The sequence below is a fragment of the Vanellus vanellus genome, assembly GCF_965231255.1.
Source record: "Vanellus vanellus genome assembly, chromosome: 9".
NCBI classification, from domain to species: domain Eukaryota; kingdom Metazoa; phylum Chordata; class Aves; order Charadriiformes; family Charadriidae; genus Vanellus; species Vanellus vanellus.
In genome coordinates this window covers 11,040,290-11,055,448 of record NC_138914.1, presented here as the reverse complement: position 1 = coordinate 11,055,448, position 15,159 = coordinate 11,040,290, and the positions used below count along the sequence as shown (strand labels likewise).

The following is a 15,159-nucleotide window of genomic DNA, read 5'->3' as shown; positions in this document are numbered from 1 at the left end:
AGACTGGAAAGCGCTGGGTGCAAAGAGGTGACCAGTCAGGCTGTGTGCGCACAGCAATCCCCCATCTCTCCTGCACTTAAGCCTCTGGGTCCTGTTTTTTCAGTGTATGTATGTGATGAAAGAGGAGAAAATCTTCTCAGCCTTGCTGATATTAACTTAATTCATCTCCATGGGGTGGAATGTCAGATGTGATGTACAAGCTGGATCAGGGCTCGTTACTTTTCTTCAGAGAGGCTCAGAGAGGCACAGAAAGGTTATCTGTAGACAAGCTTTAGTACTATGGGACATCATAAAAAACTACCAGGATGGCAATGTAATTGTTGTGCCTGATCTAGCTGTCAGCAGCCACAGAGTGGTCAGGAGCGCAGTCAGAGCGCGGCGCAGCACCGCTGGTAGCACCCCGCGCAGTCCTGGTCAAGTCACCTACTGGGAGCTCCTGGCGTGCCGCCTGCTTCCCAGGGCTGCGGAGATTTATTAGTTCCTGATTGTGCGCCATGCTGGAAGTACCAAGTGCTAAATGTTGCTAAAAGCTCTTATGAAAAAAAGTGTTATGGACAACAGCAATATTTTATAGCCTGATATTTTTTTTCTCTGCTAAAGTTTCCATGCTCAAATAGAGTACAAACACACAATGCACACGCACATGTGCACACACGCACATGAATACACAGAGCAAGGAGGGAGAAGGGATGGGAAACCGAATGTGCACGTGTGAAACAATGCCAAGATGGACTTAAATGGCTTACTAGGTCATTATAGAGCAGTAATTAACTGACCTGACCAGTGGAATATTTATTTTTGCTTTTAAAAAGGCCAGGGTAGGAATATTGGCTGATCGTTCTTGCACTTTTTCCAAATCTAAGAAAAGCTGCTTTCCGCAGAAGCCTTGTGCATTGCTTCTGGGAGCCTAAACTGCAGCCGCACAGGAGTACTGCACAGAGACCAGGAAGGCGAGCAGACTAACAAGCAAAGTGAGATTGATTGTTTCATTTTCTTTGTCTAGCTTGAGAGAGGCAATAAAGCGCACAAGAGAAACAAATGTCAGAAAAACTGAGTATTATGAATCACTTTTTTAAAGCCATATAAGGGTATATTTATAACATAGTAACTGCTTTTTAATTGAATTTTATATGCAGTTGAAATTCTATATGTAAAGGAAAATTCAGTGTGACACTTCCAGAGAGGAGTGCTCTGAACATGTGTTTTGTATCGGACCAGGTTCTCCCAACCGATGAATCAGTTGAACATAAGAAGTCCCACAGACAGAGCCACAGGAAGAAAGTCCTACCAGAGATCTACCTGACCAGGCTGCTCTCCACAAAGGTAGGGGACGGGACGCCCTCCCTCGCGGCAGGTGGGATTGGGGTTCATGGGCTGTGGCGAGACGCCTGCTCTGCAGAAGGAGTGCTGCGGGGCCGCTCACTCTGGAGAGGCGGTGGGACTCGTCTGTCCTGGCCAGCTGGAGCATGTTGAGCGAGGCTGCCGGGCACTGCCGGTTCCTGGGGTTCCCTCCAGCTTTCCAGCTCACCCTTGGAGCAGCAGCGCTGCTGCACGAAGCCCCACACGATCTCCCCAGGCTGGTCTGGGGTCTGTGCATGTGAAAGGGATGCTGACTGCCTCAGGGCTCGTGGTGCAGTTTAGCCCTGAACCCATCTCCCCAGTGAGAGATCCTGCTGGGAAAGGAGATGGAGATGCTCAGCGCTGGGAGCCGGGAGCAGTCTGTGCATCTTAATTCAGATTTGAACTTCCCCACTCTCTGCGAGTGCTCAGCTCCAGCAGTTGGGCTCCCAGCCCATCTTTAATCCCAGCATGATGCCTCACTGGAGCAGAGATCACAAGAATGGCCAGCAGTCTTTAGTCTTCTTTGTATTTACTGCAGAGAACAATCACAGATGTGAGATCCTAGCAGTAAGAAAGAAAATCTTGATGCCAAAAGAAATTAAACCCAAATGCAAGCTAATTATATCGCTATGCACAAACAAACCTTTCCCTCCCTGCTTCGGCATTCCCTTTCTCTTCTGATTTATCCAACTGGCAGCAAAGGATTTCCCCTTGTGCGCAGCAGTCGCAGCCCCTCACACTGTTTTCCTGGGCTCGGGTGCTGGTTCTGTCCCCAGTCTCTATCGTGTGCGCTTGTCCCACAGGGCACGCTGCAGAAGTTCTTGGACGACTTGTTCAAAGCCATTCTTAGTATTCGAGATGATAAACCACCTGTGGCCGTGAAGTATTTCTTTGACTTCCTAGAGGAGCAAGCAGAGAAAAGAGGGATCACAGACCCTGACACTATGCACATCTGGAAGACCAACAGGTTTGGAAGAGGAAACCTCTTCTTTCTTTCCTTCCTTCCATCTCTCAGGAGCAGCAGCTGCAAAGCCTTGGTGTCCTGGACTAATCTTTAGGTTGCTAAAAGTAGAAGAGGGACTTGGAAAACAGGAGGGGTGGTGGAGGCGGGGCAGCAGAAGATGAGGCCAAACACAGGCTTGGAGAGCTTTGAGCAAACAAAGAGCTCAGGGGAATGGCGAGCTGGAAGAGGAGGCGTAGGCAGATAAAGGGCAGATTGAACTGGCACACTAATACAAATAATTAAAGGAGAATCAGAAGAGGGACGGGACGACAGGAGGTAGCAATGGTGTTAGCTCGAAGTGCTGGAGATCTGAAACAGAGTCCAAAATCATGTCAGGTCTTAAAACGTCATGGAGACTTTAAAAACAGTGCATTTGGCTCCTTTTCATTTGCCTTCTGGGTTTTCAGCCCTTGGGGGCAATTTTCCCAACTTGTCTCTGTAACCAAGCTGAGGCTCCAGGGCATTCACACGACTCCAGGAGCTGGTGCTGTGACAGTAGCGTGCTGGTGGGTGCCGCAGCACTGGGGACCAGCCGGAAGCGGCGCTGAGACGTGATGAGCAGTGGGGATGGGGTCAGGGAGCCAAAGCGAAGGGGGGAAATAGAGCAAGGGAGAAACTAGAAGATTGGACTGGGGAGAGACGGGAGCTTGGAAGGAGTGTCGAGGAGACTCAGTGCTTCTGAGGGTGCAGGGACAGTAACTGTTTCCAGCCCAACATGTGAAAATTAAAAACAAATTTGGCTGGGATAGCAGGCATGCAGACACAACTGTTGAGCTACGGATTTGCCTACACTTCATTACCTTTAATTGCCAGTAGAGCAAAGACTTATAGTGGCTTTCAATCCTCAGCTGCTGAGAAGGGATGGTTGGAAGGGCGAGCAATATACTGGCACTGTGTTGTGGCCAAATGAGCAGTGAAATAACTGGAGGAGAAAATGACGAGAGAGCAGAAAAAAAGACACATGAAATACATTTCATGGGGCCAGGCTTACCATCAGAACCAGATGACGGTTACTGTCGGGGAAGAAGGAAAAGGAGCTGACACCATTGCTACAGAAATCAGCAAGTGGGGAAGCTTGATTCATCAGCCCCGTGCAGGCAAACCTGCCGGTGCCTCTCATGGAGCATCGCCAGCCTGGGGAGCTGCTGAAGGAGCAGGGGTGTACACTCCCCTAGACAAGGCTGTACATTATGTCTGCTGTCTGTGCTGCGTGCTTCAGGTTGAATAAATGTCTCTTCAGGGTGAAGAGGTGTGCCTGTCCCTCTAGCTAGGCAGAGGGCCATACGCTACCAGGGCGTGATTCAATAGCAGAACTTGGCTCCTTATTTTATTCCTCTCTACTATTCACTTTCTGTCATCATTTTTCTTGCATTTCCTCTCCGCTCCCTCTGAAGTACAAACATTCACCCGGTGTGTGTTCCTGGCTTGTTTCCTTTGCAGCCTACCTCTGAGGTTTTGGGTCAACATCCTGAAGAATCCCCAGTTTGTCTTCGACATTGACAAGACAGACCACATCGACGCCTGTCTCTCTGTGATAGCCCAGGCCTTCATTGATGCCTGCTCCCTCTCGGACCTGCAGCTGGGCAAGGTACCCTCCAGAGAGGACATCTCGCTGCTGCTGGGGCAGCCAGGGACACTGCCCAATACGGGTGGGAAGGGGCTGTCGGAGGTCACCCAGTCCGACCTGCCGCGGCAGCGGGGCTGGCTGGGAGCCACTTGCTGAGGTTCACATGGATAAGTTTTGGCTGTCTCCGAGGATGGGTTCTCCCCCTCCCTTCCCCACCACTTTGAGCTGGGAAGTTGCACCCCCTCTGTCACAAAGGGCGGTCAGGGAGTGGGAACACTCAGTCATGGGCAGGATGCCAAAGGGAAAGGCCGGTCCTGGAAAGCTCGGGAGATGGAGGGAGACCCAGCCGCTGGCTTAGTGTTCCCCAGTAGCCATACTGTTGTGCCGCAGTCCCAGGAGAGCACCCAGCTTATTCAGCACAACGTCTGGAACGCTTCCTGACAGGGCTGAGCTGGTGCATGAGCAGACGAACATTCTCTATTGCTGTCTCGGGCAGCGGTGTACCCTTGCAGGGCGAGCACGGGTGGACGGCAGCCCTGCTGGGGGCACAAGCAGACTCGGCACGGGAGCCCAGCTCCCTCAGTCGGGGCTGGTTTCGGGGACATCGTTAGCGTAACAGTCCCATAACAGCAGCTGAGGGATGATGTAAACTCCGCGTGGCAGGATGGAAAAGGATGTAGCTTCAGGTGAAGCTTTACTCATCGCTGTCAGTGGTTTCTGCACAGCCTCTCACCCAGGGGAGCCGTGAGAAGCTCAGGTGGAGCTGAGCCTTCGGGAATGTGGGCTGTACCTGCCTAGGCAGCATGGACCCAGCCTGGCTCACGCAGAGATGCGGGGACTGCCTGGGGCCATCCCCTTGACACCCCCATCAGCACGTGGAAGCACGTGGCAGGCACTGCCGTAGCCCTGCCTGTGGAGCGCTTGGTGCTCCCCTCCAGTGGTAGTGTCACCGTCACACCTTGGCCATCTCCGGTGTGTGATTAGAGCCCAGCGGACACAGCACACCCGCCTAGGAAGCTACGCCTGCTCTGAGCAACCGTGAGGCTGTGCGGGCCAGGTCTCCTCTCCCGCCATGGGGCTCCCACGCACCATCCCGCAGGGCCGGCGGGCAGCGAGGCATCCAGCGCGCATGTTTTCTGTTCTCCCACTGGCTTGGCTGAGCGCGGTGTTGACATTTGAAACTTCCCGACATAAATAAGTTTTATTAAGAAATGCTGTAAATCGTCCCCCACTGCCCCCCCCGCCCCGGGGGCTGGCGGCGGCACTGTGTGTGACGTAGAGGGGACCCTATGGAGAGAGGGGTGGGAGGCAGGGGCTGCCCAGCGCATCCCCCCCGACTGAGAGCCACAGGAAGCCTTCACTGGGAGAGGTTAATACTGGAGGAAGATCTAATGAGTGCTTGATTTTTTGTTTGTTTGGGTTTAGGTCTTTTTTTTCCGCATGTGTTACGAAACACCTACAATTTGTCCTTGTCAAGCTGTGGGTGAGGGGAAGAGGGGTCAGCTGGAGTCAGACAGCAGATGGAAACATTTTTCAGGAATACAATAGCATAAGTGAAGGAATTGTTGAGTAATGTGGGAAGAATAAATCCTCAGCATAAAAATCAGCTTGCATATACAGACAGTGTATGGCTGAATGTTTTCCAGGCTGGATTCTTCCCCTGGTTTCAGCACGTTGCGCTTGATACTGCAAATATGAGAACAGACTCAGACTCTGTACATCCACAGTGTGCAAGCAGTTAATAAACCAGTACCCATCTCTTCATAATACAGAGCGGACAAATCAGACATAAATTAGAAAATAACTCAAAAAAGAGTCAGCGTGGGTTTCTTTTGTATTTCTAAGGGGGGAAAAAATATGTTGTGAGCAGGCTCTGTAACTTGGCCATATTCCTGTAATGCCTTGTCATTGGGTTTGAAAATAAACTGCTGTGGGATCTGGTGCCACAGCCTGGTGCCCATTTCCCTTGCAGCATTAGCCACGCTACATATTGCAGCAGCAGATTGCAGTTACCCCGGGCTTCCTTATTTACTGCCCGATGCAGCTGAAGATGCTGCCTCCGCGGCTGGAGCCCTGCCGTGCTCTCTCTGGCGATCCTCCCTCTCCTCCACCTGTCAGAGCGGGCGCAGTCCCGCGCTCCAGCGTCAGGGCGGCGGGATGAGTTGATCTTACTCCCCTCTGTGTCCCCGAGCCTGGGGCTGTTTCCCTTCGGGATGCAACGCCAGGCCAGTCAGCCAAGTTCATTCCCGGGGTAATGATATCAGCGGGGCAGGATTGCCTTGAGGTTAAAATCATTCATGCCTGTGTTTGCAAGGAGTGCAGGCAGGGTTATGCCTTCACTGGTACAAGCCGATCGTGTGGCTGGGAGGTTAAGACTGCTTTGTCTAAGCTGACATTAATCAAGAGAACTCAGAATTTTCTGTTAATTACTTCACATGCACTCAATATAGGCCAGGCAGGCTGGGTTAGCCAATGCAAAATAAATCAAAGCTACATGAAAAATCCAAGAGCAACATTTCAACTGACAAAGTTCAGCTTGTGAGAGCTTTGTTCTTCAGTTTAAATCAAGCTGTCTGCTCAAGAGACCCGAGTAAATGCATGCAGAAGCTCTTCCCTTGTTACCAATTTCCACACGCAGAGCCGTGGAGCACAAGTGTTTTATCTAATGCAGTTGCGCTGCACTCATCTGCAGAGCATCACCTGGCAGCAAGCCACCTCGCCTGACCTTGTAGCATGCTTTTTAGCCTGCCCTTGCTGCAAATTAAAACACATTCATATAGACCACCTTCACTGGCATTGTAGCTAACGAACGTTTAGCTCGCGCTAGGCAGAAGGGCGGAGGGACTCTGTGGCACCGCAGGCGGGTGGTACCTGTCCACAGCACCTTGATGTGTTTGAGAAAGCGCCTCTGTCATTAGCTGTTTTGTGCCTCGGTGCCATCCCACCACACTCCCGTCTGTGCAAAGCCAGGACCAAAGATATAGCTGTTTCCCGAACCCAGCTGTAACTGAAGTCAATGTCTGACGGTTAGCACTTTGGTCAGACAAACAGGATAAGAAGTTTTCAGCCAGGAACAATATGGTGTCTGATTTCGGTGTCTCGCCCTCGCTCTAGGACTCCCCGACCAATAAACTACTGTACGCCAAGGAGATCCCCGAGTATAGGAAGATAGTGCAGCGATACTACAAGCAAATCCACGACATGCCCCCGCTCAGCGAGCAGGAGATGAATGCCCACCTCGCGGAGGAGTCGCGGGTAAGGCGCGCTGGGCTGCAGCGGGCGGAGGGGGGCTCGGCTGGCTCACACCCCCGTGCCGGGGACGGGCTTGGGTCTGCAGGCTCGGTGCCCTGCCTGAGTGAGAACCACTGAGCCTGCTCTACTCTGGCTGACAGCAGGACTCGGGGAGCAGCAGGGAACGCAGATAGGCTGCAATCAGCTACTCCTTAGATGGTGGAGGGAGCAAACAAGAAAGGGTATTTTGCCTCAAACTTCCAGGCACAAACTTGATCTGACCTAATTCCAAGCATCTTCAGTTACTGCCGGAGCTGCAGTAAACACCCACGAGTTGGGTTGAACCTAACGAGCTTTGGCACCACTGGGAATTGAATGCAAAATTCAGTGCCAAAGATCCAGGAAGTTTGGAAAAGGATCTCTGCCGTCCTGCAGCCCCCCGGCCAGCTGGCCCCCGAGCGCCCACTGCCAGGGCTGGCCCCGAGTCCCAGGCAGCACACTGGCAGCTGGCCATGGCAGCCAGCCTGCATGCGGGATGCCGGTCCTGGTACCAGCTCCGGGAGCTGGCAGCCACGCTCCGGATCTGAGTCCTGCCAGTGATGCGCCACAGCTTCCTCAAATTCAAACCATCTCCCTGCAGCGTTTTAGCTTCGCTTCAGCCACCGAGAGGGTTTCTTCCATCAGCATTCCTCTGCGCAGCTCTCATGCCGCCCCATCCTTTGAAATAGCTTTGAGCACTGAGGGGTAAACAGTGCGATCAAGCATGGGCATTTAACGCTGGCTTTAAAAGGACTGAGAGCACTTCTGATGTAAGCAAGTGCACCTTCCTTAAAGGAGTAAGTGAAGAGTCTGGCTGCATCAGTGCAACAGTAATAAAAATATCCAGGCAAAAACCTTCTTTTAATCTAGTTAATGGCTGCTGACTGGGCTTCAACTTGCTTGCTGCATCTCGTCAATATTTGTCCCCTTTTTGTTCTGTCTTTATAAAGAAATACCGGAATGAATTCAACACCAATGTCGCCATGGCTGAGATATACAAATACGCCAAGAGATATCGCTCCCAGGTGAGTGGGTTCAGCTGCACTCGGGCCTCAGCGTACCTGTAGAGGGAATGACAAGTGGAATGTTGTAACCGAGCAGTCAAACGCCCACATCCAGTCCCACAGAAAAGGGATTATCATTTTTTGCATAATCCCACGCACATATGTAATATATGCACACACAGATGCACCTGCTCTCCTATCCCTTGGCTGACGACTTCTTGGAAGAGAAGGCCAGCTATTCCTGGCTGATTTTAACAGCATTTGGCTGGGCTGGACTGCAGTGGGCTGCCCAATGTGTAGACCCAGAGATGTTTTCAGGAGGGCAGAGCATGCTGATACAGTCTGCTCCCAAAATAACCTTCCACCCGCCACCCCTGGCTGGCTCCTGCCCCCTGTGCTCTCACGCTGCGGGCTACCTCTGTGCCGTGAGCTGCTTCATAACAATGGGGTTTGGCTGCATTCCCCTCTTCTCCCACCCCCTGCCCAGGGACTTGGTTGTGCCCTGGAGCAGCCAGCGGGTGCTGGGGCACGTGAGCGCAGGGGCTGTAGAGCAGGGTGGGCTCTCCCTGGTGGAGATCCGGCTGGGATTTGGGTTGAACAGGGCTGGTGGGGGGAGCTGGGCTGGCGGGTGGGCACCCCCGCCCAGCACTGCCTCGGTCGCCCACCTGCCCGTGTCTCCTGCAGATCGTGGCTGCCCTGGATGCCAACCCCACGACGAAGCGCACCCAGCTCCAGCACAAATTTGAGCAAGTGATTGCGCTTATGGAGGATAACATCTACGAGTGCTGCAGTGAAGCCTAGGCTGACTGCAGCCCTGGAAGTGACCTTCTGCACAGCAAAGTGCCGTAGGGAACCTGCCTTCAGCCGTGGATACACCATGCATCACCTCTGCCAGGGTCATTCTCAAACCAGCCTTGTGGTGGGGGTGGGCCTGGACCACGGCTGAAGGGCTCCCTCACCTAACAAGAAGCCACAAGACACCTTTCTGAGCAGCTCAGAACCCCCCTGGTCTGCACTGTGGCACCCATAATTTATTTGCTGTTGCCAGCCAGAAATGGAGACTTGACACTTGTGGCAAGCTCAATTCACCACTTCCCTCTGATCAGCGCCCGGGCGGTTAGCGGCTCCCTGCATCCCTGCTTGTGGTTCCTCAGGACGAGAGACAGGGCTGCAGAAGCTGTAACAATAGACGCAAAGCAGAAGGGTAGCCTCAGGGAGAGTGGAAACAAGTGGAGACGGCAAAGGCCACTGGAGCAACGCCTGAGCTCCTTTCCACACCATCCCTCCGACATCCTTGTTTTTCCAACACCAGGGACTCTATCAACTGTTCACTAATCTGCTGCATTCTGTGTATTTTTGTGCCTTTTAATTTTTGTACTGTATGTGTAAACATAACCACTCCTCCATCTGAGACTCGGGCAACATGGGAAACTTGGGGCTGAGACAAAGCAGTTGCTTCCCAAGCAGCTAAGGCATGGTGAAAGCACTTTATCCCCTAGCAGGCAGCTGTTACGGAGCCAGAGGGAGCGTGGCGTGTTAGACTGCGTGGGAAGGGCTGCTCCCCCTTCCCCAGGTTCCCAGATCTGCATGCACACGGAGCTGGAGTTGCAGTGGGTAGGCAGATGTCCCCTAATGACCCACCTTTCAACCAGCTGGTCACAGGCACAGCTTCTGCCTAGAAGCAGAAGACCAGACATAGTAGATGAGGGGCAGGACTTCTGCCTCGCACTCCAGTTTCCCTGCCGTGCTGGCTGTGCACACCTCTCTGGCACTGCCCCAGCTCAGCCCCAGCAGCGCCACTCATGCCAGCAGAGGTTGGCTTCTGCTGACAGCCCTCTGACAGAGCGGACTTGAGCCACGTGCAGGACAAACCACCAGGTAGCATCTGCCCTCCCTCTGCCCCATGTGCTCCAGCAGCTCCCTGCTATCATCACCGAAAACAAGGTCAGTGCTACAGAGGTGTCTTCCTAAAGCATCTTGTTCTGCTTGCTTCAGACCCAGCCCACCACAGTTGTCACCTGAAAGCAACCAAGAGAACGGAATTGTGCTGTGTCCAGTCTTTTTTTCAGCCCGTAAAGGCAAAAGACTGGACCCCATCCCCCTGGCAGTGCGATGCTCTCGCTCGTGCAGGCCAGCAGAGCCGCTCCAGCAGTCCAAGCTGCAAACAAAGGCTGAAAGCGTCCCGTGCCTCCTTACACTGGGGTCAGCAAGCAGGGTCTCGCTGCACAAACCAAGAAACTTCACCGCTGACCTGCAGCATCTGCGAGGGGGGAAACCCCCTGTCCCAGCTTGGTGGCCCATTCTCCTTTGTGCTGGCAGCTTCGTTATTCTGCAGCCAGGGGAGCTGTGACAGCTCTGGTCTTCTCCAGCATCACACAGGCCCCTCTGTAGAGGCTGGACCGCAGCTAGCACCACATGCTTGAAGCCAGCACTCCCATGCAGGCAAAGGCAACCTGCCCATGAGAGCTAAACCCAGCTGTAGCCACCGCATTTTCAAACTGCCAAATAGCAAAGAAAAAAAAAAAAAAAAAAGAAAAAAGTTACTACCTCACTCCAGGCAGGGTCAAAGGTGAGCCTCCGTTACTCATCCAGCTCGCAAGGATGCAACCTGGTATTAGATGACTTTGGTCCACCAAAACTCCTCCTGGGTGACTCACTGCCATGGACAGGTGGCCTCCATCCCATCGTTTCCAGTAATGCCACATTTGTCAGAAATTGGAACATCAGGATCGTGTATGTGTATATAGATATCTATTTTAAAACAAATGATAGACTTTATCCAGTATGTTAAAAGAGGGGGGGGGGGGGGAGGGGAGGGAAAGGGGAAGAACAGTTTCGGGGTTTTTTTTTAAAAAAAAACTACAGAAAAAGTACATACACTGTAGAGGTTTCAATGTCTTTGCTGAGGATGCGGCTTCAGAATAGAAACTCTAAGAATGTAGCTGGGCTACATTTTATTTTGAAAGTGATTTCACAAAAAAGTCTTGAATTTTTTTTTCTTTTAGAAACTGTGAATAGTTGCCAGAGATATAGGCAGGCCCAGCACATGGAAGGCAAGGGTGAGAAGGACCAAGGTGGCAGAGAACGTTGAGCTTAGGGAGGTGGGGAAAGGGCCATGGAATGACAGCCCCATGTTGTAACAAGGAAAGGATACAGGTGAGCCAATAATATAGTTTGCCTCCAGGTGATGTGACTGGGCCATGTATTGGGGCCTATTGCTTTATTATTTAATTTTTTTCCAAAGCAAGAAAAAAAAAAAAAAAGTAGTTGCTACAACCATTTTCAAGGAACATCTTTAATGGAGAAGAAGCTTGAGGGTTTGTAGTGTTGCCTTGAACCCCCAAGCCCTTTGTAACATGTTTTTAAACTTTGGCACGTGTTGTGGGTGTAGTGCCCTTACCTGCTGTGTAGTGGAAGTGGCAGACTCTTGGAAAAGCCTATCTTTGTAATAAAACAAGGTGCTGAAACCTGCGTAGTGAAGTTCCTGCCCCTGTGCACACAGAGGACACACAACACAGTGGCAGACACCTGTTGCCACCCACAAGGTCGGGCTACTGTCCCTTGCCCGCGGACAGGGCGCCTGTCCTCTCACACCCCCTGGCCTGCTGACCGCCATGCTCATCCAGCCCAGGAGCACGAGGGGGAGGGTGGCTTGCAGGGGTGCACAGCAAGCTTTGCATGTACGAGACTTACCATGCTCGGGGTTGGCAGCTCAGCTCATAACCACCATGTTTCCATGAGATAGAGTTTTACCCCTCTGGGCTGCAGAGCCCTGATTTCCTGCAGAGCACACTGTGGCCATGCACTGCTCCTGCTACCCTGTACTGAGGGTCCTGCCAGAACAGGAGCTGTGTGAGGACACAACCACATGCCTGAACTGACCGCATGCTGTGCTGCACACACAAAGACCAGTAACACCACAGCAGTGCCCAGGGCTGGGTGCTCTTACCTCCGCCAGGTGCTGTCACCCCATGAGATGGTGTCCTCTCCCAGCCCTGGGGAGCCCAGCGCCTGGCTCTGCACCACCACTGTGGCCAGCCCTCGAGGCTTCTGGCTTCAGCACCATTACACCCGCTGTGGTCTATGGGTCTTAATAACCATGGCATTGCTAAATCCTCTCTCTTCCACCTCCCCCAGTAAAAGCTGCTCTTTCCAGACACCAGAGGGATTTTCTTTCCCTGCTAGAAAGTTGATTCTTAGTAAAGCTAAATCCAGCTGTTAAATGATTTGGCCTCTCTCAAAGTGAAAGAGCCTCATGCTTCACACTGGGTGCCTGCTGAGAGAAGACACAGCTCCTGCCCGGTTCTGTTACAGGACATTTCCACGCGAGCAAGCAGTGCATGGTGCGGCAAACCATCACAGGGTCAGGCGAGCTCTGCTTAGTTATTACTGTGGCACCTTCCACCCTGTCCCTTGGGGGACTTGAGTTTCAGCTCCATTAAAGATGGCTCAACGTGGCCAAGGCTGAAGTTTAAAGAGAAGTTTGCTCAGCTCTTGCTTAAGCCCCAAAGCAAGGCCAGGAGCCTTGGAGGGCATTGGCAAGGCCAGCTGAAGATTAGCAAAATCCTCTTTAGGAAGAGAGTTTTACTTCCACTTATTTTCTCCTGCCCAGGAGGACTGTAACCCTTTGCATTATCAGGCTGACCTTCAGAAGGGCTCTGTTCTGCACAGAGCAAGAGAAATTCAAGTATTTGAAACTATTAAATGAAAGTGTTCATATGTTGACCCACAGGAGCTAGCAAGACAGGTTTAGAGGTGAGCACTGTGCCACAGATAGATAACAGGAGCGTGAGCAACGCTGCAGTCTACAGCAAACACCCCAAACTCTTTTTCTGAGCCCTAAAACACTTCTGTCTCCCTCTTACTATGGTTAGAGCACAGGCAGCTCCTCCCAGTGCTAGGGACCCTTGCCCATGGCATGCACCCAGACCCGCTGCCCCCAGCACTCCTGTAATCCCAGCTCAGCCAGGCATTAGCACAAGGGCAGCCAGGAGGGCAGAGGGCCGGACACCTACCCCACACCAAGGATGCGGGGCCCACGGCAGCAGGACTGGCCAAGCCTGAGCTTCGCAGTGCCCAGGGGTGCCACCATGCTGTGTCCCAGGGCCCCCTGCCCAGGCCATCACCCAGCACTAGGGCTCACCTCCAGCCCACACACACACACACAGCCCCCAAAGCCCAGCACTGCTGGCTGGCCAGCTGTGCCACCACAGCCAGCAGCTGGGGACATGTGGGGACAGACAGGGCATCTCTCCATGACAGCTGGCATGGCAGGCAGCTGCCTGCAGCACCAGCTCACCGCCATGCCACATGGGTCGAGGCCAGGGCTGGAGGGCTTTGGCGCCGGGAGGTGGGAATGCAGGGGCAGAGACCCACAAGCAGGGCAGCAGTCACACCATTTAATGAGGGGAGTGAAAAAGCTTTATTAAGTCTGTGTTCACCTCTTGCTAAAACCTGTCCTGGGGACTAAAACCAATGCTGACCCCAAGGGCTGGAAGCAAGGCTGGGCTCCCACAGGGAGCGGGGCCACCCAGGACCCCCTACGGGGCCTTCTTGCCCACTGCAGGGGGGGCTGCCTGCTGCAGCCTGGGCTCCCCCTGGCCAACTGATGGGGCTGCCTGGGGCTTCCTCGCCTTGCCTCGACCCCCCTTTGCCTTGGCAGCATCCTGCTGTTCCTGCTGGGGTGCCTTCCCCTTGCTCTTTGCCACTTGGGCCTTTCGGGGCCCCTTTGCCCCAGCACCTACAGGGCTGTCACCATCGCCACCACCTCCTCCTGCATCCTCAGCAGCCAGACCCATGGGGAGCTGTGAACGCCCTTTGCCGGGGGCCCAGCGGCGGCTGGCAGCCTGCAGGGGCTTCGTTCCATCGCTCCTGGGCTTCGCTGCTGCTGGTGGCTGAGCCTGGAGGAGAGAGAGCACCTCAGGCTGCAGCCATGCCATGAGCCACCCAGCCTCACCACTGGGCCCTACTCACATCTGCAGGCTTTGCCCTCGGCTTTACCTTCTCTGCTGTTGGCTTTCCCTTCTCCACTGCAGGCTTCACCTTCACCCCAGTTGGCTTTGCCTTCTCTGCTGTTTGCTTCGCCTTCACTGCAGTTGGCTTTGCCTTTTCCACTTTCGGCTTCTCCTTCGCCATCCCTGGGGCAGAAAGGGTGGTGGATGAGCCCAAGCAGAGCCCTCTGCACAGGGCTGGGGCATCCCCGGGGTGGCTCGTGGCACCACCAGCCCTTTACCTCGCTGCCGCGCACCTGCCGCAGGGGCCTGGGGCAGCTTGGTGGTCCCTTTCCGTCCTGGCTTCGGGGCCTGTCTTCCATCGGAATCCACCTGGCCCGGCGGCTGCTTGTGCTGCAGCTTCTCGGGGGCTAACTAGGGGTGAGAGAAGGGTGAAAGTGGGGCCAGGGGGCATCATGGCCCCCAGCCCCGCCATTTCGGGGCTGGCAGCCCCCTGCTCACCTTGAAGCGGCCAGTGGCCCCCACAGCTGAGGAGTTGCGGGGCCGCACCAGGTCCCCACGGCTCAGCCCCTTGCTCAGTGCCTGCTTCAGCAGATACTTGAGGCGGATGGGATCCACAGTGGGGTACTTGGACAGGATGAACCGCTTGATGGCAACAACGGAGGTGCCCTTTGTGTCATTCTGGGCCCGCAGTGCCTCAATGACCATGTGCAGGGTGGAAGGGTGGGAGGGCCACCAGCCCCGGGACAGCGGTTGCGGGAGCTGAGCTGTGCCAGCAGCATTGGCTGCTGGAAGAGACAAGAGGCACCTCCTGGGACCCAGACCCGCACCCAGCCCCAAGGCACTCATGCCCCCAAGGACTGCAGCCCTCCAGAAACCAAACAACCACCACCCAGCTCATCCCTGCAGCCTCACGGGGACCATAGCCACTAGAACCCGAGCAGACCTTCAGCCCCACAGCACCCACAGCTCTGCCAGGACCCCACAGCACTCAGCAAACCCCTTACCCAGCTCAGGTTCCAT

At 53.9% G+C, this 15,159-nt stretch overlaps 2 protein-coding genes across 2 annotated transcripts in view; one reads left to right on the top strand and one right to left on the bottom strand.

Annotated features, from left to right (window-relative positions):
• Positions 1-9,044, top strand: part of PLXND1 (plexin D1) — a gene marked incomplete at its 5' end in the record, with an annotated part of 82,400 nt that extends 73,356 nt beyond the window's left edge. The window contains 6 exons of the mRNA XM_082487728.1: positions 1,219-1,323; positions 2,145-2,308; positions 3,785-3,932; positions 7,026-7,166; positions 8,132-8,206; positions 8,870-9,044. Of these exons, the coding sequence (XP_082343854.1) occupies positions 1,219-1,323; positions 2,145-2,308; positions 3,785-3,932; positions 7,026-7,166; positions 8,132-8,206; positions 8,870-8,986 (750 nt within the window). The 3' untranslated portion in view covers positions 8,987-9,044. The remainder of the gene's footprint in view (positions 1-1,218; positions 1,324-2,144; positions 2,309-3,784; positions 3,933-7,025; positions 7,167-8,131; positions 8,207-8,869) is intronic.
• A 4,681-nt stretch (positions 9,045-13,725) lies between these two features.
• On the bottom strand, positions 13,726-15,159 carry H1-8 (H1.8 linker histone; the record flags this gene model as incomplete). The annotated part of the gene is made up of 5 exons (XM_082487908.1): positions 13,726-14,085; positions 14,186-14,322; positions 14,418-14,550; positions 14,638-14,924; positions 15,144-15,159. The coding sequence occupies 5 exons, from the start codon at positions 15,157-15,159 to the stop codon at positions 13,726-13,728; spliced, it is 933 nt and encodes a 310-aa protein (XP_082344034.1).